This window comes from Sporothrix schenckii (genome assembly GCF_000961545.1).
Source record: "Sporothrix schenckii 1099-18 chromosome Unknown Cont49, whole genome shotgun sequence".
NCBI lineage: Eukaryota > Fungi > Ascomycota > Sordariomycetes > Ophiostomatales > Ophiostomataceae > Sporothrix > Sporothrix schenckii.
The window spans coordinates 3,685,810-3,710,178 of record NW_015971150.1 but is presented as its reverse complement, the minus strand read 5'-3'; the positions used below and the strand labels follow the sequence as shown (position 1 = coordinate 3,710,178).

Below are 24,369 nucleotides of genomic sequence, written 5' to 3'. Positions count from 1 at the left end.
CGGTACGTCCCAGGCTTTCATGTACATTATTCAGCAAACAAAGTGGACGATATACATCTTGTGAAGCCAGGCACGGTTCTGCCCCGACTTTATTTGTTCAAGAAACTGGGGGAAAGAGGAGCGACTGGCACTAGAGCTTCCACGCGCCCTTGCCTCTTGGAGACAGTGCCTCGGCAGCCTGTGAACTAACACTACGAAAGCGTGTGGGGTAATTTGGCGTATATCTGGACTGGTGCTTCTTGCCCCCCTGGTGTCCCCGTCGCACCTGCCCTTCATTTTGTTTGCTTCTTTCCTCTGCCAGACTTTGTTTCTGCCAACTTCATCACCAAATCTGGACAGATCCCTATTGCTGGTTTTGTTGGGCATCTCACAACACTTCAGTACATCAATCATTCCGCGGCACAACAATTTTCTGGGCCAGCCAATCGCACGCACCAGCGTCGCTTTTCCGTCAGCATTCTGTTTGGCGGCAATCGATACGATCCCGGAACGACTGTCTAGCGCACCGCAGCAACTCCACCACCACCCAAACCAACTACCGCCCCCAAAACGGCATCTATTCTTAAGCGACCACGGGCTGCACAGATCTCACCACTGCTTTCAGCCATGGCGACCAAGAGCATCGAGATCCCGCCCTTTGCGGCCACGGATCTCAAGAGCGTGTCGGCCAAGTGCAACACGGCTGTCGCGGCCTTCCGCACCAATCGCACCAAGGACCTCGCGTACCGCAAAACGCAGCTGCGGAAGCTCTACTGGGCCACCGTCGACTACACGCCCAAGCTCATCGAGGCCCTGCGCCGCGACCTCAACAAGTCTGCGTACGAGTCTAGGATGACCGAGATTGACTTTGTCACGAACGACTGTCTCTTCTTGCTGTCGCAGCTCGACAAGCTGGCCGCCGACGAGAAGCTGGGCTCGCCCGACATCGGCCTCACCTTTTACGCGGCCGGCCTGCGCACCCGCAAGGAGCCGCTGGGCGCTGTCCTGATCATTGGTGCCTACAACTACCCGGTCAACCTGCTTCTGTGCCCGCTGGTCGGCGCCATTGCGGCCGGCTGCACCGCCGTGGTCAAGCCGTCCGAGGTCGCACCCAACGTCGCCATGGTCCTCAAGGAGCTGATTGAGTCGGCTCTGGACCCGGAGGCCTACTCGGTCGTCAACGGTGCCGTGCCCGAGACGACCGCGCTGCTCGACTTCCGCGACCCCGGCGAGCTGGGCCAGATTGACGGCGAGGAGCGCGGCTGGGGCAAGATCTTCTACACGGGCGGCCGCCAGGTGGCCCGCATTGTCGCCGCCAAGGCGGCGCAGACGCTGACGCCCGTGACGCTCGAGCTGGGTGGCCGCAACCCGGCCTTTGTGACGGCCAACGCCGACCTGGCCCTGGCGGCACGCCGTCTGCTGTGGGGCAAGACGCTGGGCGCCGGCCAGGTCTGCATGTCGGCCAACTACATTCTGGTGCAGCGCAACGTCGTCGACACCTTCATCCAGGGCTTGAAAGACGCGCACAAGAAGACGTTCCCCAACGGGGCGCGCAACAGCGAGCTGGCCCACATCGCCAACGAGCGCCACTTTGCGCGCATCAAGAAGATGCTCGACGACACCAAGGGCAAGATTGTCCTGGGCGGCGAGATGGACCAGAAGACGCTCTTCATGGAGCCTACGTGCGTCCTCGTCGACTCGGTCGAGGACCCCATGATTCAGCAAGAGAGCTTCGGCCCCATCTTCAGCATCCTGCCCGTGGACTCGCTGCCCAGCGCCATTCACATTGCCAACCAAGTCGATCCCACACCGCTGTCTCTGTACACTTTTGGCAGCAAGGCTGAGAACGAAAAAGGTACGCCTGTATATGGGTATTTCTATGGATATGCTATGTGGATATGTACGCATACGATTTCAGTTTTTGTGTACCGTCTGACTAACATGACCGATCAGTCCTGCGCGAGGTCACCTCGGGCGGCGCGTCCATCAACGACTCCTTCATGCACGGCTCGCCCAACACCGTGAGCTTTGGCGGTGTTGGCCACTCCGGCACCGGCGCCTACCGCGGCCGCGCCTCTTTTGACGTGTTCACACACCGCCGCAGCGTCGCCGAGACCCCGTCCTGGATGGAGGGCCTACTGCGCGTGCGCTACATGCCGTACGACTGGAGCAACCGCCGCATGGTGGACTTCTTGGCGGCCAAGCCCAACTTTGACCGCAACGGCAACGTCAACAAGGGTCTGGGATACTGGTTGCGCCTTGTGCTTGGCCTCGGCAGCCGCAACGCCCAAGGTGCGTTACTCCGGTGGTGCAGCTGTGTTGTGGTGCTTCTTGCCGCCCTGGCGCATCGTGATCAGCAGGGTTTGTTGACATATATTCGGTCCCTTAGAGCCTAGCGCGACGCCGGTGACCAACGGCCACGCCTGATTGAGGCCTTTCCGTCGGCTTCGGACCGACCTCGAAACAGAAGGAACGTTCATTTCATGGTTCCAGCTCTCACATCAGACATTTACGCATTTTGTTACATCCTGTCTTCCATTCTTTATTTGTTTTCGAACTCTTTACTTTCATTATGTTCTGCAGAGGCAATGGCCCGAGATACAACTTGGACATGGGATTCTGGGCTAAGACGATGGGTATTCTAAAATTGACGCTGCAAACCGCAGACAGGGGAAGGTACTCTTAATTTATACTAACAATCAAATCGCGAAACATCAGACATGACAATCAGCCAACTAGAGGAACTGCAAACAAAGTAGCCAAAATTGCGTCCAACACGGGGCGACTATATGGGATATCAAACAAAGGACCCGGGGCACGCAAAAACAAATCCGTCACAACGCCGGAGCAATTCCTCGTTCAATCAGTGCTGAGAGCGCCGTTGCGCAGTGCATGCAAAGCGTGCGTCTCCTTGACAAGACGCCGCTTCTCGGCCACCAGCTCAATCATGCGGCGTATGTACTGCGCCTCTTCGTCCACGAGCGCCAGTTCCGCTGTAAGCCCGGCCAGCCTAGCGTCTAGCTGTCCGACAGTTGATAGGTCCGAGACCTGCGGCGGGGACCGGATGGGAGTGACGGGAGGAAGTGGCGCAGCAATGGCCGGTTGTGTTGTAGGAATTGGTGTGGGAGGTTCTGTGACAACTGGGGCGGTTTCACGTGCAGTGTTGTTGGTCGGCGCAAGAGGTTGTGCTGGAGGTTGTTCCGGAAGTTGAGTCGGAAACTGAGTCGGAAGCTGAGTTGGGAGTTGAGTTGGGAGTTGAGTTGGGAGTTGAGTTGGGAGTTGAGTTGGGAGTTGAGTTGGGAGTTGAGTTGGGAGTTGAGCCGGAGGTTGTGCGGGAGGTTGTACCGGAAGTTGAGTCGGAAGTTGAGTCGGAAGTTGAGTCGGAAGTTGAGTCGGAAGTTGAGTTGGAAGTTGTACCGGAAGTTGTGCTGGAGGCTGCACCGGAGGCTGCACCGGAGGTTGCGCTTGAGGCTGCGCGGCTGGCGCTGCTGGCGCCCCAACGGCTCCGTTTTGCGACTGTTGGGATTCTTCCGCGCTCTCGGCCCAGTTGCGTACGTGTACGAGTCCTTTGAACTGGCTCAGATCGATGCTTTGCAGCTTCGTCCTGTCCAGTCCCAGCGGGTTCCGGTCGGGAAGCGTAGGATTGAAGAAGAGCGGGATTTTGGCGGCCGTCATCGGAATGGTGTCTGTGTCTTCCGGATCGACTTCGGGTGCGCCCTTGCGCAGCCGGCGCGCTGGCTGATGACTGCTGCCACCCCTGTCGTCCCCCTTGATGCCGCGGATCTTGGCCCAATCGCTAACGTGTGTGTGCACGTCACCCGTGATAGACAGAAACGCCTGGAAGGGCTCGTTGCGCTGCGCGCTCGCCCGCTTCAAAAGTATAGCCGTTCGGAAGAAGCTTGGCACGCCGCTTTTGGTCTGGTGGTTTTCGTGGAGCTCCCACACGGCACTGTCCGGGACGCGCTTGCCGTCGGGCCGCTCGCTTAGCGCCTTGACCAAACCTTCAATCCACACATGGTCATCGATCTTGCGTGAGTCCGTCTGCTGCCACTGATATGACAACGTGCCCGTGGCCGGGCCCACGGCGCCTTGCAACGACGGGCTGATGGTGTGGCTGCGCTGGCGGTCGATTGTTGTGGTGCCAGTCTTCCAACGGTTCTCAGGCTGGATCGTCAGCTCCGTGCCCGCCGTGAATGTCAGCGTAATGGCAATTTCGCGAAAGCGACGGCTGCGGCTGCGCGGACAAAACGCAAACTGGAAGATAAACAGCGACGCCGGCTCGGAGAACTGGTCGTTTGTCAATGTACCGTGCACGACCGCCTCGACAAAGCACTGAACTGTTAGCGAGTCAACGCCAACATCTTCATCCACAACAATGCCGCCTGCATTGGGCGTCTCGCCGCCGAGAGATGTGCCCTTTAGCTGAAAGTTGGTCTTGAGCTCAGTGGTCGCAGTGCTAGGGTCGGTGCCGTTGAAAGCGTCGACCATCTTGAAGACGACCACATCGTCCTTTCGTCCGGTCGTTTCCATTGTGGATCGTGTGTTCTGATATTGCGTTGTCGAGTGTGAGAGCAATATTGTGCTTGTTTGTCTATTTCGCCGCCAATGTTGTCAGCTATTGAGGAGACATCGGGCCGGCCATCTTTTAAAAAGCCTCGTCCATTCAGATAAAGCTGCAGCAGTTCTTCAACGAATGTGCCGTGGCCATCGTTGGTGCAGCTCAAACCCCAGCGTCTGTTGACGCCTGGTGAAAATAAACAGCTGCCACGAGATTGCGTCGGAACTGGTGAGGAGGGGGTCGGTCCGCATTTGGCCAGTGTCTTGGCTTTCTGCTTGTAGTACGTCGTATTACTCCGCAGCGCGTGTTTTCGTACCGGGGGTGTCAATCCCGTCGGCAGAATGCTACACAAAGGTGCATTCAGCTGGCGAGGCGCAGCACATCCAATACATGTTAATGGCTGCCTTGCTTTTGAGCAGCAGCGTTGCATTGCAACCACAAAGCTGATGTGTTTTCGAAAATGCAATATTGGCACCAAATGGCCTGGACCTTTCCAAAGGCTGTTTTGTGTGGGGGTTTATTCGATATGCGTGTCCCATTTGTAAAAAAATTGACACAATGGACTGATTTTCAGCCAAACAACGAGGAGCAGTGAATTTGTCAACCAAAACAAAGTGCTTGTAATTTTTCAGACCTCTTTGCTGCCGTAATCTGTACATTTAATTCGCCGTCTGTGATGGCACCAGGTTCTAGCCAGTGCCGTTCATTGTTGACGTTCTTGTTAGTCGGCCGCTTGGCGGTACCGTGGGGACATAATCGCCTGGCATCTTTTCCAGAAACTTTGCCACTGTCTCCTCCAACACTTTCAGTTTCTTGTCTGTCGAGCTGATGTGCGCATAGTTTCGTCCTGATGGTAAGGACGAGGCCGGTAGCCATTGACCCTCGCCCGCAGCCAATGCCGCGGCACCTCCGTCGGGGTACAAGCTGTTGAGAGCACTCTTCATTCCATCAAATGTCCTCAAATAATCAATTTCGTTGTATGTGGCTCCGCTCACTCGGCAGCTGTGCAGGATCATCGCGGCCAGACCGGAAGCCAGTGCGCAAGCTAGCGAACTTCCACTCTGTTTGCTTCGCTCGCGCAGAGGGCGTTCGATGAGGGGGGCTTCCGCGGATATCAAAGGGCTCGGTTGGATCACGATTGGTTTAGCAGATTCCTTTGCCTCCATGTGGATTTCGAGGTCGACACCGGGTAGCAGATAGTCGCACGACTTGTCCCTGGCATCAATCCAGTCCCACCGCTTGCCGTTGCGTCCAGCGGCACCGATGCAGAAGATGCGCTCTTTCTCGAGATGATATGGGTACGTGAGGTTGTTTGGGTACTCGGCACCTTTGTCAGGGTTGGCGCAGAAAATCAAAATGTTTGAATCGATTGCATGGCGGATGGCCCGGCTCAGAGAATTTTTTATTTCGGTTGGCATGTTGTCATCGATAGCCCAACTCATAGATATAACGTCGACCTTCTTTGTAATGGCCCACCAAATTGCCTATTTTGTTAGAATTTCCATCCGGAATATGTCCTTGCAAGAGAAAAGACAAAAGTGCGGCTTATGCAACGTACCTTTATAACAGACTCGACAGTAAAAGTGACTTTGTCATCGACGGTTGGCACTGCCGGGACAACAGGATCGAGCTTTGCGACACAGAGCTTGACGTTGGGACACATACGACGAATGTACCACGCCATAATTGTTCCGTGTCCCGTCTGTGAACTGTTGTACTTTGGAGACGTAACAACAAGCGGAACTTTGGTTTTCTGTGGAATGGTTTTCGGGGTTGGCCACGACTGGCCACAAAGAATATTGTCGTCGAGGGCACGGTAGTTTGATTTGACGCCGTCGTCGATGAGAGCCACTTTGATTGGCGTTTTGGATGCGCCCTTTATAAGTCAGTTTATGCACCTGTCAGGACAAGGAGGCCGTGCTGCGTACTGACTCCAGAACAAAACATACCTTTCCAATTTGGTCCATAAATGCAGAGAACTGGTCCATGCTGTGAAGCCACTCGTTCCTGAGACACAAAGACTGTTAAACACGCTTTCCAACCGTTGACGAGGGCAGGTCGCACATACGCTTCGTGCTCGCTTGCACTGACGGAGTTGTTCCTGTCGTCCAGGGCGCGTTGTTCTGGGGTCTGTAGCATGGCAAACTCGACAGCCTCGAGACTTCTTCCGTTCACTGCCTTGTAGTTCTTCTCAATGGTGGATTTGAAGTTCGAGGCAGAATTTTTGGCGTGTTCCTGTGACTCCAGGCCTTGCCCAGCGCATAGATAGATATACTCAAGTTTCGGCAATCGCGGCAGGCCACTCAGCGAAGCCCAGCTTTCCAAGACTGCGTCTAGGCCGCTGCTGTAAAGGTACAGCGTCCTTACTGTGTCCCCAGCAGCCTCCTGAATGGCTGAGCACGGGATGTCGAAACGCTTCCAGTCCCACGTTTCAACGTCGAGACCCTTTAGGCACTCAACAATGGCCTTGTCACTGTGCCGCCTCCAAACACAACCAGTCGACTGGTCGTCAAAGTCATTCACGGATACTTGGAAGACCTTCCTGACACTTTTGGCCTGCTTCAACCAGTTGAAGGCCAGGTACAGGTCCGAATTGCCAGCACAGCCCCAGGCTTGGGCATCCAGGTACGGTTTGCTTGATTGATCCCACTCGATCAGTACATTCTCGATCGAAACACTCTTAAGCTGCCGGTCAGGTTGAAAGTGCTGGCAGAGGCTATCAAGTGTCGTTTTAGAAATCACCATGTCCTTTAATGGAAAGTCAATCTCCTTTTCTGTTTATCACCCAAGTTAGAGACGGCGCAAAATAAACTTTTTTTTTTTGTTTTCGGAAAGGGCCGTAAGCCAATGATGACAGCAGGCATAGGAAACGACGAACCGTTACTTTCCGTATACATGAAACTGCGACAAATCTCAGAGTCTTCAAACGCAGCCAGGCAGTGCAGTTTGAGATCGTCTTCTAGGGCGGCGAGCTTCGTATCCATGGTCGTCGTCAGCGCTGGAATGTCGAGAATGGCCAACGCATTGTCCTGGCCAAACCGGTAGCTCTGAGCTTTGATTGGTCTCTGTCGTGGCATCGGATCCAAAAACCGCTGCTCCGCCAAAAATTGAAGTGGCGTGGCCTTTTTCTTTTTGCTGTCAGTAACATAGACGTCGCATGACTCGGCCAGAAGCCGGGGGCACATGCGAGCAAGGCTTTTGGCCCATTGTATCTTGGTGTCTGTAAAGGGCATGCTGAGGGCGATGTGCAAGCAAGTCCGCCCGAAACTGTCCACAATATCAAAGCAGGGGCTTAACGCATCGACAACAGCAGGAGGGAATGCAATGTCCTCTTCAATAGCTGCGTGGACGGCATGGAATTGAAGAAGCCCACTATCCATGTTGGAGAGCTCTTGGAGCGATGTCAGGGCATCCTCCATGGCAATGCCGCAATCGCAAATGCAGCAAAGCAGGTCGTTTTCGTCGTAACCAGCGCAGCTTCCGCCAAAGACAGAACATGCCATTTCCACAGGTTCATCAACACTCTCCACGTCACTGTCGTCCTGGTACGATGCTATCGGCACGGCTCGTTGACGTCTGTCGACGTGCCGCCATTCGCTAGTTGCTCTGTCCCCTCTACCCGATTTTGACTTAGCCAGCCGGGGAAACTGGCTGTCGAAACCATTCTTCGTGCACATGAATGTGATGATGGCCTCTTTTGTCAAGTTAGGCAGTGTCGACGAAACCGCCTCGTCCTCTTCCGTTGTGGCCGAGAAGATGAGACAGTGCAGCGGAGTTCGTCGACTCTTGTCAAAAGACACCAGGATTGAGGGCTCGATTTCCAAAAGGAGAGAAATGAAAGCGCGAAGACGGCAGAAATTGTACTTGGACGGGTCTTCCAGAAACTGGCTGGGATTCAGCAAGGTGTGGACGATGAGGCCTTGTGAGCCTTCAGCCAAGAGCAGTGATGTATTCCACGGCCGCCCCGTCTCCGGGTCTTTACCCTCCAAAAGCTCTTTCAGCACCTTCTTTCGATCCGGAGCACAGACCTCGCTGTTGAACCGGTTGGCCAGGCCCATATGCAGAGTGTGAGCCCGGATCTTCAGCATCTTGTTAGAAACGGCATCGAAGCCGAGATACTTGGCGGTATCTGGTAGCCGTGCAGCTCCTGTGCCAAGATCCAAGTTTTCGAGTACTGCCATTGCCATCTCGACTGTGTTTTTCTTGTGCAGCTTGCCGGCTGCAGTAGAGGAACCGGCAGTAGAGGAACCGGCAGTGGAGGCATTGGCAGTAGAGGCACCGGTAGTGGAGGCACCGGCAGTAGAGGCACCGGTAGTGGAGGCACCGGCAGCGGAGGCGCCGACGGGGGGCGCCGACACCTTGCGCGACGAAACCATCGTGGGCGACAGAAAAGCAATCGATGTCGCGTATAGCTGGCAGCACTCCGTAAAACAGAGAGACAGAAAGAGGAAATAGAAGACAAAGAAGAGGGACAAGAAAATGAGACTGCCCTCTTAGGAACGTGGGGGCTTGAGGAGGGAAAGTCACCAAGCAAAATTGAAGGAAAGAGCGATGCTGTTCTCACTAATACTCCGTAAACAGGACGAGCCAGGTGGATTGTTAATCAGGAAAGAGCACAAGGAACCAAAAGCATGAGGAAGGTGCAAAAAAAATGGGGAAAGGGCAACGCAGCAAATGTCCGTTTGTCTGAGGGGATGCAGAAAGTGGAAGCTGCGAGTTGAGTGTTGTCGCCATGCGGAAGGAACCCGGCACTACTTCGTACATGGGATAAGACAGGAAGTCGCGGCTCTGCAGAAAGACCCCAGTGGTCCCTTCATCGTCAACACTCCCACAAACTCTCACCCCCCCGTCCTCCACTCTGGCTTGACAAGCCTTGCCTTGCCAGCCACCTCCGAGCCTCCTCCATGACGGAGAATGGGGTGATGGGTTGCAGTGAGTGGTGTGTTAGCGCTCAGGCGCTGCAACATCGTCTGCCTGATACGGCCTGCGCCCACCAACCAAGCGGCTGATTGTCCAGCATCTGCATGGGCGCGCCGCCCACCCACACCTCGAACACGACCAAAGGATGCAGTGTGACCATTGACAGGGAAGACAAAATGGCGGGCTGAGGCTGCAGTTTTGATGGGGCAGCGTTTTGTCGCACCCCTCGTCCCTCGTTTCCCTGTGTTTTGCAACGCTACGAAGACCCGATCAACATTTCACCAAAGACCCAAGAATCGCGAAAGCAAACCACGACGAAAGCTCAGATCAGCATCCATATCTAGAGACGCGAAAGCGGACAGACGCGACGCCCAGTCTTTGCTGTCTGTCGCGTCCCTCGAATCGATTGCGTGTTGTGTTATTTTTGCTTCGACCCGACCGCGTTGTACGACCGCCGGCGATGAACTGGGATTTGGCAACGGAGGCGCCGAACAGGGCAGAGCAGTTCGGCCAGTTCGGCAGCCTCAATACCAGCGTTGCTCGGCGAGAACCGAGATGCAGGTGAGTATCGCAGCCGCTTCTCCCACCGGTATTGTGCACGGCACGCGAACTGACATTACCAAAGACTCATTGCCGTCTCTGGCCTGGCCAGCAACCCTCGCTGGGAATGGACGGCGTATTCTCCAGAGACCCGCATTGCGTGTCACTGGCTGTCCGAACTCCTGGGAAAGCACACAAAAGGTGTGGCCGTCGAGGTGTTCCGGTACAATCTTTTCCCTGGTAGCATCGGTGGTTTCCTCTCGGAAGAAGGCCTCACGAGCGCGGCCAACCGGCTCCTGAGCATGGTGGACAGAGCAACAGGTCCCCCGAAGGTAGGTCGCCGCAAGTACGACAGCTTTGGCCTTGTATGTCCGTACAGAAATCTATGTAGCTTGCTAACCGATCAGCCTCCCGAAAATCAACAGTCGGCACCAATCGTGTTTGTGGCTCACGACCTCGGCGGCGTCGTGGTCAAGAAGGTGAGCCTCTCTGCGTCAACTTCTCCGCCTCCTTTCTCGTCTCCGTCGTCTCTGTCGCCTCTGACTTCCCTTTTTTGTGCATTTAATTCCATACTAATCTGTTCGCCCCTATGAAGGCTCTCCTCATAGCACAAGAAAATGAGCGCTTCCAGTACGTTGCACAGCAAACGAAAAGAATTGTGCGTGCTCATTCTCCTTCTTGCTCTTTGATCCTTGTTCCAAGGAGAAATCTCGCTGACACGTTACTATTCATCTCACCTTTTTTTCGTTAGATCTTTTTTGGAACACCACACCGCGCACTTGACGAAGGGTCGTGGGAGGACTTGCTGCTCAGTATTATTCTTGCATCGCCGGCAAAGTTACGCATGGTCCCTAACCTATCCACACGCCTCGGGCGTCTTTCGCATTTCCTCGAGGACGTTTCCAGTAGCTTCCTCGCAGTGGCAACAGAATATCGATTCATCAACGTTTACCAACATGTGGATGCAGAATCAAAAGACCAGCCGGTATGGATGTTCTCTCAAGAATAGCCTGGGCGACGAGAAAGTGGAAATAGGCACCAACTCTAACATGTGTCGTGCCAGGTTCTGCCTCCGTACTCGGCAACCATGGGCGTCGTTCACGAGACCATACTCCCCCGCCAGAGAAATCATGAAGACCTGTGCACGTTTACCAGTGACGACGATCCTGTATTCCTCGACATAGCGAGTGCTATTCGCGCCGGTGAGTGGCACGACCAACTGAGCAAAACCAACTGGGTTGTACAGCCATAGGATCAACCAACTCACGCATCTTGACAGAAACGAACGGAATGTATCGTGGCACACTCAATTTCTTGGCCACCAAGTTTCCGCCCTACGAGCTGTTTCAGTCTCATGATGACGACCTGCACCGTTTTCTAGAGCTTAGTCAGTGGAAGCAAGCCAAGAACCATGCGAAGCCAGCAGCTCTGGCGTATCTCGACGAGCACTTCGCCAAACACGGCACTCTTCTTGGCGTCGGGGAGGGTGTTTTGGATGCCAAAGCCCTCTATCAATGCATGCGATCCAATGGGCGGCCTGTCCTTTACTTTTCTACTTCCCACTTCAGCGTTAAGATACGACAACCCAGCAGCCTGTGGGGTTCCCTTGTCTATCAGCTGCTTTCCCACAAACCGCACCTCTACAGTCGCGTGAAGGACCTCGCAAAAGTCTTGAAAGCGACTGGTGCATGGACCACACTAAACGCTGCAAAGGTGTTTGGGAGGCTGCTCTCCAACGCGCTTCCAACGCCCAACGGGTTTCCAATGTCAGACGCGGCAGGCAAAAATGCAGTGACCTATGTGCTGATCGAAAACCTCCCCTTAAACGACCCGGAATGGGAAGTCTCGGCAAAATGTCTTCACTCCCTTCAAGGTATAGACAGTTCCGACGGACTCGAGGAAAGCAACAAGACAACGGTCATAAAGCTAGTCTTACTCTACGATCGACGTACACTGGCCGCAGGAGCAGTCGATGGCACGCCTTGGGCCGAAGCGAAAGTCGTTGATCCCGTCACTGTTTTTGGCAAAGAACCCCTAAGGAAGTTCTCTGAGGTTCTTGCGACGACGTGGCCCTCCAAGGCGCATCGAGAACAGTATAAGTCTCTGATCCTGGATCAGTGTGGATACAACGCCGAAGAAATATACGGCCTTCGCGCCGTTATCGAGAAGAACCTTGCGAAGCTTGATCTCGTCATACCAGACACCATTACCAGGGACTTTGTTTGGGAAACACTTGAAAGCAACGTCAATGACGCTTTCCGCTTCTCTCCATCATGGGCGAAAGTTGCCATCGGTTGGGTTCTTTGCTCAAAACGACCCCTGACGCAAGACGAGCTTTGGGCTGGCATACAGCTCTCGAGCAGCAACCGTTCCATTCCGGACATGGCTCGTGCTCTCAAAGCGATTTATGGCACCCTCATCTGCGCCACCGCGAAAAGGATATGTTTTCCAAACAAAACCATCCGCGATTACTTCCACGACTCCCTCTCAAAGGAAAAGGATCACCTGGGAGACGACTGGCCCAAGCTTGAAATCCCTGGCGACAGCGAGATTACCGACGTCCTGATCAACTGCATTGTGACCAAGGAGAAAGATTCCGTGCCGCAGACAGTACTACGCCTGACAGCGTATGCGGCTGAATTTTGGCAACAGCATCTTGAGGATGCACAAGTGGACACCGCAAAAATTTCGAGCTTGGCAGAGAACACCGCGTTCATGGGTGTCCTGCGAAAGCAGGAGCACGACTCGTACTGGGCGAGGTTCAAGAGCACAAAATCCCTTGACATGACCGGCCCTCTCGTGCTCGCAGCACAAGTCGGAATCCCCACTGTTGTGACTGACATTCTTGAAGGCACGACGAGCGTACGGGAGATTGGTAGCGCCGTCACCATGGCCGCCCGATACAACAACTCCAAGGTTGTGGAAGTCCTCCTCGCATCGACTAAGCTGTCGGACGGATACGAGGCGGACGATGCTGTCAACGCCGCCCTGGAGATTGCAGTAGTGCACCATTGCACTGCCGTCTATAACCCGATTTTGGGCTGGTTGGAAGGGCCCGCGAACGTCCGTTCAAGACGCGTTCCAGCGGAACTTTTACACCTTCTCGCATGCCATGCCGCCACTTTCGGCTATCTTGAGCTACTACAGCTTCTGGTGCAGACGTACGGAGCAAAGGTCGACTTACCGACAGGGCAAACGAGTCCACTGTGCCAGGCGGTGCGCCATGGCAATGTGAACTGCACCAAGTTTCTTGTGCAGGAAGCAGGCGCAGTTATTCACAATGCAATGGCCGTGGCATACAATGACGTATCGAATGACTCACAGAGCGCCACTTCCGATGACATCAATGAAGACATAAACCCCGGCGATGTCATTGAAGATATAAACCCCATTCTTGTCGCCGCGCAGCGGGGATATACAGACATCGTTGCCATCTTGCTTGACGAGACTGCCGTTCAGATCGACGGCGACAGCAACGGCGAGAGTACGGCCTCATGCGAAGCAGACGGCTCAAGAAAAACGTGTGTTGTTCCTTGGTCCGTGATGGAAGATGCCATGATTGCTGCCTGCAGTGACGGCCATATCGAGACTGCCAAGCATATTTTGCAACATCCCGCCGTGGCGGCCGTGCCCCAGTCCTATCGGCGTACAAGCAGCGACCTTTTGTGTTCTGCCATCCGTGCAGAACCGCAAGCTGGTGCGGACTCTCTCGCGATGGTCATCCTGAAGTCATCCCGGCCTACAGAACAAAGACAAGATCTCGTCCTTCCGTTCATCCGCGCGGCAGAGTTTGGCCAGCTGGAGTTTATTAAATTCTGCTTCACGCTCGACGACCCCAACGCAGAAGTGGTCTTTACGAACGGTAGCGACCGGATCGACCGGATGGCGCTGCATTGTGCCGCTGGGAATGGCCTTGATGAAATTGTCCGCTGCCTCCTGCTGCACAAGGCAGATCCGAACGTGACCGACGGGACCAACTTGACGCCTTTGGCCCTTGCGGTTCTGTCCGGACACGCTGATACCGTGCAAATTCTTCTGGAGAACAAGGCCGATGTATCGTGGGTTGGGCCGGCGACACGCGGCATCTTGGCGTCGGCAGCCATGTCGCGGAATTGCGAGCAGGAGGTGCGCGTGGTTCAGCTGCTGCTGCAGCACCGCGCCTCGGTCAACGCCCTTGATGGCTCCAAACACACAGCACTGCACTGGGCAGCACAGAGGGGCCACATCAACATCTTGGAAGTATTGCTGGCGCACGACGGCATCGATGTCACAATGACGGGCGACCGAGACATGAACGCACTGCACAGTGCTGCACAAAGCTCCGCGCGTACGGCCAAGATCGCCGCCGAGATGCTGATTGCTGCCGGTATCAGCACTGACAAGGCCGATATCGATGGGTGGCTGCCGCTGCATCTAGCGGCCGGCTGGAACAGCGTGGAGATGACAAAATTCTTGCTGGGAAATGACACGAGCCGGTTGCATGCGGTCACGACGAACGGCGACACTGTCCTTCACGCGGCCTACAAGACGTGCGAAGTGCTGATTTGGCTGCTGGATGAGGGCTTCGATGTGGACGCAGTAAACCATGATGGCAAGACGGTGCTCATGCACGCCGCCAAGAACGGGGTGGACCAGGCCGTGGGACTGCTGCTGGCCTTCGGGGCCAACACCGACTTGCTGGACCGGTGGGGCCGCAGCGCGCTGCACCATGCCGTCGAGACAAAGAGCCTGGAGGTGGCGCGCAAGCTGCTGGATGCCAACCCGGCCGTTCTCTTCCACGTGGACTCTTCGGGCGCATCAATCCTGCACACGGCCATTACGCGCGGCCTGATGTCATTCGCGCTGGACGTGCTGAACGAGCTCGAAAAGTACTCGAAAGAAAACGACATGAAGGGCGACATGGTCCAGATCCTGAACGCCGCACCAAGCTCCTTACAGCGGTCGGCGTTGATCCATGCGGTCCGACGAGGCAACGAGGAGGTTGTGGCGAAGATGGTGGAGCTCGGCGCGGACATTGAGCTGCGAGACTACCGGGCAGAATCGGCCCTGTCGTGCGCCATAGAACGGAACAACGAAAACATTGTCAGGTTGTTGCTGGAGAGCCTTCTCCGCGACGCAAAGAACAGCGAGGGTAAAACAGCCGCCGGAAAGGCGGCCAGTTCAAAAGCAAAGAAGTTTGCGGCACCGTTGCAGGTTGCGGCCGGGACGGGCAACATGAGCATGGTGGATCTGATTCTCGGCTACGGCGTGGACGTCAACGAGGAGAGCGGGCAGCTCAACACGGCGCTCACGGCGGCGGCGGCCGGGGGCTGCAGCGAGGTAGTGCGCAAACTACTGGAACGCCAAGCCGACCCGCTGCGCAGCGGCGGGTCGTATCCCAACGCACTGAGCGCGGCGGTGTCGTCGTCGTCGACGGGGACGGTCGACCTGCTGCTTGAGAAAAACAAGTCTGCGGCACTGGCGCGGGACGTCCAAGGCCGGAATGCGCTGCAAGTGGCAGTGCAGTCGCGGGCGCTGGATGCGTTTGAAAAGATTCTGAGCGTGGTCGAGGAGCTCAGTGCTGACGGCAGCCGGGCGGCTCTGATGCCGTTTGGCAGGGCGCTCGACCCGGACAAGCAGGGCCGGCGGCTGCTGCATTTCGCGGCGAGCTCGGGCGACGTGGACACGCTGCGGTACTTTTTGGAGCACCCACGCCTGCAGCTCAAGGACGAGATTGACATTCTGGACAACGACGGCTGGACACCCCTGCACTGGGCGTGCCGGCCGGAGGGTGGCGCCGACGCTGTCGGCCTTCTGCTGGCGTGCGGGTCGGACCCGAGCATGGAGACACGGGACGGCTGGACCCCGCTCAACATTGCGCAGTACCACGACTCGGCCGACACACTGCTGTTGCTGGAGGAGGCGCTCAAGGACCACGCGCGGAAGATTGCGGAGCGGAAGGCCACGAGACTCGTCCGTGCGGCGGCGGGCACGGGGGGAGATGTGGCGCTGGTGGCCGAGGCGATTGTGGAGCCGCAAATCTACGGGAGACCGCTGGCGCGCGGGTACTCGAACTGGGGCATCACGTGCGACGGGTGTATGTTGGAGCCGACGATCGGTGCCTGCTACCAGTGTCTGGACTGTGCGGACTACGACTTCTGCTTCAAGTGCCACTGGAGCGCCGAGACGACGCACTTCAAAGGCCACAGGTGGAAGCAGCGCGAGGGCACGGTAGACCCACAGAACAACCGGCAGCCGCCGTATCAAGCACCCGTGATCAACCGAGTGCGCTCGCGGGCCCGGTCACGGGAGCCGCCGATGATGGCATACACGAACATGTCCCGGTTTTACTGAGCATGGATTACGGGCGGGTAAACGATGGGCAGTCACAGAGGCCGGTCCGTGAGAAGCCAATGAAAGTCAATGAAAGTCAATGGAAGTCAATGGAAGTCAATGAAAGTCAACGAGAAGCCAATGAGAAGTCAATGAAAAGGCCGATATGATATTTCATGAAAAGAAAGCAGAGGTCAAACGCCGGCCAAGAACTGCCCTATTTTGCAGCAAATACGACACACATGAACCATGACACCGAGTGAGGCTTATGAGACCAAATGGGACCGAATCAAACCAGAATCCAACCGAAGCAAACCGAACGAAACCAAAAATGCTTTTAACCGCCAGCGACCGTCTGCTTACCGCCCTCCCAGCTCTGCCGCAATCTTGTCGCCACGCTCGCCGCCCAGGTACACGTCGTCCTCGCCGCGGTCCGACGAGTGGCGGGCGACGTCGAGGGCCTCGCGGTAGGCCTTCATGACCGAGGCCTCGTCGATGGGCAGGCGGTGCTCGACCAGCAGACCAACGACGCTCCGCAGGCGGGCAATCTCGCGCATGGTCTCGCGGCTGACGGGGTCGTTCTGGCTCGAGTAGATGGCGGCGCTGACCGCCTCCTCAATGTTGTTGATGCCGACGGCGGCGGCGGCGGCAGAAGGTCCTGGCGATGCACCAGACGCCGCCGCCGCCGCAGCAGCAGCAGCAGCAGACGACGCCGACTGTGGCTCGACGTGGGCGCCGACGAAGACGTAGCCGTTGACGCCCAGGATGACATCGATCTTGCCGGCGCCCGTGCCGTACGCAGCAGCATGGCGGTGGCTGCCCGACGTGTCGTTGGTGCCGTGCATGGCGGCGTCCTCGCCGTGCGCATTGTTGTCGTCACCACCGCCATCGTCATCCTCGTCGTCACCGCTGACTGTCCAGACCTGCCGCCGCGCCCGCACGACGCCCGCGCCCGCGCCCGCGCCGCCGCCCGCCACCGCAAAGAACACGCCGTTGCGCAGCTTGCCGTAGCGCAGCGAGCGCGTGTGCAGCACGGCCACGCCGTCGCCGAAAATCTGCTGCACCTCGGCGACGAGCAGGTCGCCTTCGGCAAAGAAGGAGCGGATCTGTAGCTCGTCGGTCTCGGTGCGCTTGCGCAGGACGCCGCCGGGCAGGTTGATGGCCGACAGCGGCAGGGCCGCCAGCTGCGCGGCGCCGACGTCGACGCGCCAGCGCTTGGCCTGGACCTCGACGATGCGGCCCACGACGAGATCGCCGACCTCGGGCGCATAGCGCGCGCGCAGCGGCCGCACGGACAGCAGGCGGTTGGTGCGGACGACGGTGCCCGCGAGCGAGGACACAATGCCGCCCGATGCGCCGCGGGCGTCGGCGTACGTGCCGTGGCCGCGCATCCACTGCGGGTCGTCTGTGATGACTTCGCCAGGCGTCACGATCTCGTAGCCGCCCGTGTTGTCGGGTGCGGCGCCATCGCTGTCATTGTCGTCGTCATTTTCGTCGTTTTCGTCGTCGTCTTCGTCGTCGTCGTCATTGTGCCGTGCGCCTGCCGTGGCTGACCAGCCGCCCACTCGCCTTGTTGCAGTCGACTGAAACCGGCGAGACGCCGCCTGAAGAGGCGGCAGAATGGTGATGGGCATGTGTGATGCGGAGTGTGTATTATTTGCAGGATGTACAGTTGCGTGCAGATTCGTGTGGAGGTCAAACAAGACCAGTCGGTCTTCGAGTCCGTTGGGGTATCGTTGTGTCGGTCGTGAAGCTGATGAGGATGTACTTTCAGAAAGTCGTTCGTCTCCAAACTAACTTTTCTGAGGCTGCTGGATGGAAAAGTGGGGCCAGTTTTGGTATCGATATCTACGGTGCGTATATTCCATTTCATACTGTTTTGCACGGTGCAGCCGACTTACAATTGGAATATTGTTTTTATTTTTGCAATGCTGGCCACGAGCACAGAAATGAATTAAGGCTTTATACGTTCCCCGAGTTTGTATTCGAGAAGTTCATATCAACTGGGTTATTTTTATTCACTTGCCTTGCTTGCTTACTATTACTATATGATGTCTTTTCATTTATTCGTATGTATCGTCACATATTCCCAAGATAGACATCAATCGTATTCATCATCCTTTTGAGTTACTCTTACAACCTTGGTTCACACGAAAAATATCAAACATTATAATTTATAGATTTCGCTTTCTAACGTCTTCTACCTCGTTATTTCCACACCTCTGTCACATCAACTCCCCTTCACTCTAGGTGGCAAAGATAAAACGAGGGCTCTTGTCGCCCAGTTCGCGGACCTGGTCATCGGTCAGGCCCGAAATACGCGCATCCCGCTTGCCGGCTGTGCGCTGCTTGTTTTCGTAGACATAATAGGCCCAGACGAGGCCGTAGGTGACGACGGCAAAGGCGCCCATGGCCAGCGAGATGGCGTGGCCTTTGACGTAACGCGGGCCCTCGGCGGCCGGGTAGACGTAGCCGGACATGATGCCGGCGCTGTTGCCGATGCAGGCCTGCATGGCAATGGTGGTGGTGCGTTTGCCGTAGCGGGGGACGTTGGTGGGCAGCCAGGCGAGCGGCAGGCCGACGACGATGTAGAGGCCGGCGGCGACGAGAAAGCAGCCGGCGTAGTGCACGGCAACGCCGCCATCCGAGATGAGCATGCCGTAGCCGCAGACGGTGACGATGCCGGCGACAAGGACAAAGAGGGCGCGGTGCTGGATGCGGTCGGAGACTTGGCCGACAACGAGGTAGGCGGCGGCGCCGACGAGGTAGCAGGGGATGGTGAGGACCTGGACGACAGGCGTCGAGAAGTCGGCATTGATGCCCTTGATGATGGTGGGAAGGTAGGCTGAGAAGGCTGCGGGGCAGTTAGAGAGAGAGAGACAGAAGGACAACAACAACAACAACATAAAAAGAGCACTCACCGTAAAGCATCACGTCCGCCCCAAACTGGGCAAAGCAAAAGGCCCAGACGGTCCAGTCGGCAAACGCCTCGAGCGCGTCGTTCCAGTGAAACTGCTTGGCGGCCTGCGTCATGCCGGGCTGTCTGTCGAGACGACGCACCAGGCGTGCGCGTTCGGCGGGCGTCAGGTAGTATGCGGTGGCCGGCTCGTCAGCGAGGCCAAACCAGGTGGCGACGCCCAGCACGATGCAGGGCAGGCCCTCCAAGATCATGATCCAGCGCCAGCCGTTGTAGCCGCTGTGGCCCTCGAGGAAGCCGATGCCAAACGCCAGCAGGCCGCCGCCGGCGCCGGCGAGCGCCGAGCAGGCAAAGAGGACGGCGATGCGCAGGGCAATCTCGCGGCGCGTGTAAAAGGTCGTCAGGTAGACGACCAGGCCGGGCCAGAGGCCGCCCTCGAGCGCGCCCAGCAGCAGCCGGCAGGCCAAGAAGCCGCCAAAGGTCTGCGCGAACCCGGAAAACGTCGCCACAAGGCCCCAGCCGGCCGTGATAAAGCCAAGCCAGCGGGACGGGCCGATGCGCTTGACCATCCAGTTAGCCGGGATCTCGACGCTGATGTAGGTCGCAAACAGAATCGACACGAGGATCTGGTACTGGTTGCCGACGAGGCCGAGGTCGGTCTTGAGCCCGTACAGGCTGGACTGCTGTCAGTGGGGGCGAGTATGGGGCAGAGTGGGAGAGAGAAAGAAGACGCACGCAGCATTGCCGATGTTGACCCTTGGAATTGTTAATACGACTGGTTTGGGCAGGCTTCACGTATTTACACAAAAGAACGGGACGTGCTCACCGGTCAAGGACACTGAAAATGTATATCAGCATGGCGAGTCTGTGTGTGTTAGCTGTGTCCTTCGTGACATGTACATAAACAAACAGCATTCGGGGCCGTACGTCATAATGTGCAGCTATTCTCTGGTTAGCATTTCCTAGAAAACGTGACTCCGTTTAGTGCATCATTTCTCTGCGTCAACGTACATCGAGCTTTCGGACAAGGCGGCGGTCGGCCTTGCGGTCTGCGTCAGACCCAACATCGTCGACATCGTCGACACCATCGACATCGGCAAATTCGTTTGGTGGCGTTGCGGTTGCTGAAATGGCAGAATCGCCCAGCTTTTCGTCTGGATGGAACGACATGCTGTCAGGTGAGGACTGATAATTTGGTGTCCCGTTGAGAGTCGTGGCTTTTCTTGACAGCCGTCTCGGTCTTTGGGCGGTAAAATGAAAAAACAAGAATAAAAATAAAATAAAAATAAAAACAGTTCACCATGAAAATCGATATATACGCGCACAGCACGCCGACACCGTACAACCACTTGAATAAATACCACAAAAAAAACATGCAGACATAAGAAGCAGTGCCGGTCACCGTCCACACGATGGCCATCCGACTCGTGGCTGATCCCTGTCACTATTGTTTGTCGAGCACGCCACCGGGACTAGACAGAGCCGTCGCCAAGACAGAAAAACGACAACGGCCAGGCACGTCCCACAAGCAGCGTAGCGTCTGAATGTTGCAATCGACGCCAGGTTCGACGCCACTAAAGAAGCCGATTTTAGTGCAGAACCGCGGCGACACGTTTTTTAAAGCCCGATCGGGATCAGCGTAACGGATGTAAGTGGAGGTGACATTGGGAAAAGAAGCAACATGACCAAGGCTGGAAAAGAAATGAATATGACGAAGGTCAATAGATTCAGTCTGGGGTGCTTTTGGACCCTCCGTAATGCTCTGCACAGCAGTAACTTGTCGTAAATTAGTTCAGTCCTCACGATGCAGCTCACTATCGACGAAGCCACAGGCCTCGCACACGCCGTGCTCGTCCACACGGGCTACAGTTCGGCCGCCGCTGACACCATCGCGGCACATCTCATCGACAGCGAGCTGCGAGGCTACGCCAGCGCCGGGCTTGCGCGCATCCTGGCCGTGCGCGAGCGGCTGCACGGCCGCCCAACGACAAAGGACGCGAATGGGTCTCACCCCGTCATCGTCGAGGCGTGCAAGGTGACCAAGGACACGGCCGTCCTCGCCCACATCGACGGCCAGGACGCGTTTGGCTACCTCGTTGGCCAGCGCGCGACGGAGCTGGCCATTGCCAAAGCCAAGCAGCACGGCATCGCCATCGTCACGGCCAACAACACGTGGACCACGGGCATGCTGTCGTACTATGCCGAGATGGCCGCCGCCGAGAATCTGGTGGCGCTCGTGACGGCCAGCTCGACGCCCTGGGTTGCAGCGCATGGGGGCACCACGGGTGTCCACGGTACGAATCCGCTCTGCATCGGATTTCCGGGTGCGTTTGCCGCGGACGCAGCCAGCAGGACGACGACTCCAACGCCCATCATCGTCGACATAGCCACCTCCCAGCTGCTGCACGCCGACGTCGTCCTTGCCCAGCGTCTTGGCACGCCGCTGCCCGTCGGCACTGCCTTTGACGCCGACGGCCGGCCAACCACCGATCCAGCAGCCGTCTTCCGCGGCGGCGCCATTGCTCCCTGGGGCGGCTACAAGGGCTCCGGGCTGGCGGCCGCCGTCCAGCTGTTTGGCGTCCTGGCCGGGGCACCTGCGTTTCCGCCCGTCCTCGAGCAGTTTGGCTTCACCGTCATTGTCATTGATCCGGCGCAGTTCCAGCCGCTGGACGAGTACCGCCGCCAGGTCGCCCAGTATGTCCAGACGGTGCACGCCAGCGGCCCTGCGGAAGCCGGCGGACAGCCACTGCGACTGCCTTTTGAACGGTCAGCAGCACAGAGAGCCGAGGCGCGAAAGACAGGCACATTGACGGTGGACGACGTGGTCTACAAGGCGTTGCAGGAGGTCGTAGGGTCTGGCGGCACAGAATAAATAAGCGTACTAAATATATCTATAGATGAACTGTATTGGATGACTTTGTGACCGCCTTTGGTAACGTCGTATTGGTATTCGTAGACTGTTTTGATTTTCATTTGATTCATCCGGTTTTGTTTTGATTTGAATAAGATGACTGAATTATGGCATGCCCTCCCGCCCTCACAAATGAAGCCGGCTTTCCAAAACTCGTTGTGGCCCTCGCCTCCTTTCCGTTTTCCCCCTCCCTACCGCCTTCGTTACCGTCGTTGCCGTCGTTGCCCTCGCTGCCTCCGCCTTTTGCCGTTCCCTCTCCCACCAGGCGAGTCGCAGCGCGACCACGTCGTTGAATGCGTCCGCCCACTGCTGCTGGAACGGCGGCAGGACGCGACCCGTTGTGCCTGGTGCTGGGTCGCCGGCCAAACGGCGCAGACCGTCAAAGTAGTCGACAAAGTCCGGTGCAATGTTGAAGAAGCGCACGCCGTCACCACGCGCCGCAACGGTGTCGGCTTCCCACTGGCGCATCTCCTCGTGCGAAGGCAGCACCGCCCGACCGGCGAACACACGCGCCGCTGCCACCGCCTGCCACTCAAACACGCGAAACGTCAGCCCGCCGGCGACCATGCCGACAAACGCCAGACGAGGGTCGGCCCGGCAAAAGACGTGCTGGTAGAGGCCCTGGATGCGCCTGTTTTTGACGGCAACGTCAACATCGACGGCGGCGCCCCCGGCCTCCGCCAAGAACGGAAACGAAAAGTCGTAGCCCGTCGCAAAGAGCACGACGTCCACCTCCTGCACAGACGAACCGTCGGCAAAGTCGATGCGGCCCGTGTCCGCGTGGAACTGCACAATGGGCGGCCGTATGTCCACGTGCGGGTGTGTAAACGCCGGCCAGCCAAACGCCGCCAGCGGCTGCCGCAGCGACGCCACCACCGGATGCTGGGCCACGCGCCGGATCGCGTGCAGCGCGTCAAACGCCGACACCGATCCACCGACCACAATCACGCGCTTGTGTGCGAAGTCGTCGGCGTTCCGGAAATGCTTGCTGTGCTGAATGCGCCCCGGAAAGGCTTCGTCGTACTCGGCCAGGCCCGCGATCGGAGGCAGATACGGCAGCGAATAGTGGCCGGACGCGACCACCACGGCGTCAAACGTCTCGTGCCACCACGTGTTGACCGTTTCGACCGGCTTCGTCTTGCTGGTGCTGTGTTTGTTGCTCGGCACCGTCTCCGCACGCAGCGTCAACACCCACTCGGCTCCTCGCTTCTCCGCACGCTCCACGTACGTCCCCAGAGACACAAGCGGCCGGTGGTCGCCCGCCGCAAAGATGCCCTCCACCCAGCGCCGGATCACCTCGCGGTGGCGGAACGGTGCATGGGCTCCGTACTGCGCGCGTGCATACTCGGACACCACCGCCGGGATCGGCTCCTGCGTAAACGACATGGTCTGGGGCGGCAGGTTGCTGTGCAGGCCGTCGTGCACGCCCGTTTCGGCGTACCGGCGAGACGGGGCATTGACGGCGTCGCTGTGCTCCGTCTCGACAGGAGATCCGGCGGCAGTCAAACTCAAAGCGGTCGGAACATCGATGGGACGGTCGGCTGTGCCGTTGAGCAAGGCTCGCACCGACGGAATGGCAGGCCTTGTCGTCGCCAAACTGGCTGGATCGTACACCCATGTTCCACCGAGCTGCGTCTTCCGCTCAAAGACGCGGACAACATCAAACGCCTGCTCCTTGACGAGGGCGTCGGTGGCAATCGCTCCGGCCGGCCCGGCACCAATCACGGCCACACGGCGGCATCGTGGTTGTGGTGGCTGTGGTGGTTGAGATGCTTGAGGGTGTTCTTGTTGTGAGGATGGCTGCGATTCGAGCGGATCGTGCATTCTGTCTCTGGATTGCGTGTCCCTCTAAATGGACAGCAAGAAGTACAGAGTCAATTAACGGAAGGAGCCAACGTGCGAGAGAACGAGCTAAGACGGAAGGCGTGCTCTTGTACAATCAAGGCAAGAGCGCACGACAGCTCTTGTACAAGGACAGCAGGAGCGAAGGTCGCCTGCCCCTGAACGTTACCCTCCTCGTTTTTCGTCCCAGACTTGACAATCAACAATAACAATCGACATCCTCGACACATTCGACACATTCGACACACGACTTGACTTACACAAGGCTGCCCAAACGCCGCTACGGGCTTCAACCTCGACGACTCCACATTGCCAAGCCCGATGTCCCGATGGTTAGAGCCCGTAGCGTCGTCCTAAAACGAGACGAAAAAAGATACAAGTGACGAAACG

The 24,369-nt window shown here is 57.2% G+C and overlaps 7 protein-coding genes across 7 annotated transcripts; 2 read left to right on the top strand and 5 right to left on the bottom strand.

Moving 5' to 3' along the window:
• Positions 1-606: 606 nt before the first annotated feature.
• SPSK_05142 (aldehyde dehydrogenase (NAD(P)+)) lies at positions 607-2,375 on the top strand (the record flags this gene model as incomplete). The annotated part of the gene is made up of 2 exons (XM_016731892.1): positions 607-1,834; positions 1,933-2,375. The coding sequence occupies 2 exons, from the start codon at positions 607-609 to the stop codon at positions 2,373-2,375; spliced, it is 1,671 nt and encodes a 556-aa protein (XP_016583711.1).
• A 463-nt stretch (positions 2,376-2,838) lies between these two features.
• SPSK_05178 (uncharacterized protein) lies at positions 2,839-4,509 on the bottom strand (the record flags this gene model as incomplete). Its single annotated transcript, XM_016731928.1, has 1 exon — positions 2,839-4,509. One exon carries the CDS (start codon positions 4,507-4,509, stop codon positions 2,839-2,841), a length of 1,671 nt encoding a protein of 556 aa, XP_016583710.1.
• Positions 4,510-5,226: 717 nt separating this feature from the next.
• On the bottom strand, positions 5,227-8,913 carry SPSK_04846 (uncharacterized protein; the record flags this gene model as incomplete). Its single annotated transcript, XM_016731608.1, has 5 exons — positions 5,227-6,021; positions 6,096-6,413; positions 6,487-6,544; positions 6,606-7,311; positions 7,416-8,913. 5 exons carry the CDS (start codon positions 8,911-8,913, stop codon positions 5,227-5,229), a joined length of 3,375 nt encoding a protein of 1,124 aa, XP_016583709.1.
• A 1,004-nt stretch (positions 8,914-9,917) lies between these two features.
• Positions 9,918-16,330, top strand: SPSK_10609 (uncharacterized protein; the record flags this gene model as incomplete). Its single annotated transcript, XM_016736949.1, has 6 exons — positions 9,918-10,018; positions 10,083-10,362; positions 10,405-10,476; positions 10,749-10,982; positions 11,061-11,199; positions 11,277-16,330. 6 exons carry the CDS (start codon positions 9,918-9,920, stop codon positions 16,328-16,330), a joined length of 5,880 nt encoding a protein of 1,959 aa, XP_016583708.1.
• A 338-nt stretch (positions 16,331-16,668) lies between these two features.
• Positions 16,669-17,943, bottom strand: SPSK_05324 (exosome complex component RRP4; the record flags this gene model as incomplete). The annotated part of the gene is made up of 1 exon (XM_016732073.1): positions 16,669-17,943. The coding sequence occupies one exon, from the start codon at positions 17,941-17,943 to the stop codon at positions 16,669-16,671; it is 1,275 nt and encodes a 424-aa protein (XP_016583707.1).
• A 612-nt stretch (positions 17,944-18,555) lies between these two features.
• On the bottom strand, positions 18,556-20,396 carry SPSK_05119 (MFS transporter; the record flags this gene model as incomplete). Its single annotated transcript, XM_016731869.1, has 6 exons — positions 18,556-19,163; positions 19,231-19,901; positions 19,962-19,982; positions 20,053-20,091; positions 20,154-20,167; positions 20,238-20,396. 6 exons carry the CDS (start codon positions 20,394-20,396, stop codon positions 18,556-18,558), a joined length of 1,512 nt encoding a protein of 503 aa, XP_016583706.1.
• Positions 20,397-21,018: 622 nt separating this feature from the next.
• Positions 21,019-23,961, bottom strand: SPSK_04921 (uncharacterized protein; the record flags this gene model as incomplete). The annotated part of the gene is made up of 2 exons (XM_016731681.1): positions 21,019-21,978; positions 22,333-23,961. 2 exons carry the CDS (start codon positions 23,959-23,961, stop codon positions 21,019-21,021), a joined length of 2,589 nt encoding a protein of 862 aa, XP_016583705.1.
• Positions 23,962-24,369: the final 408 nt, after the last annotated feature.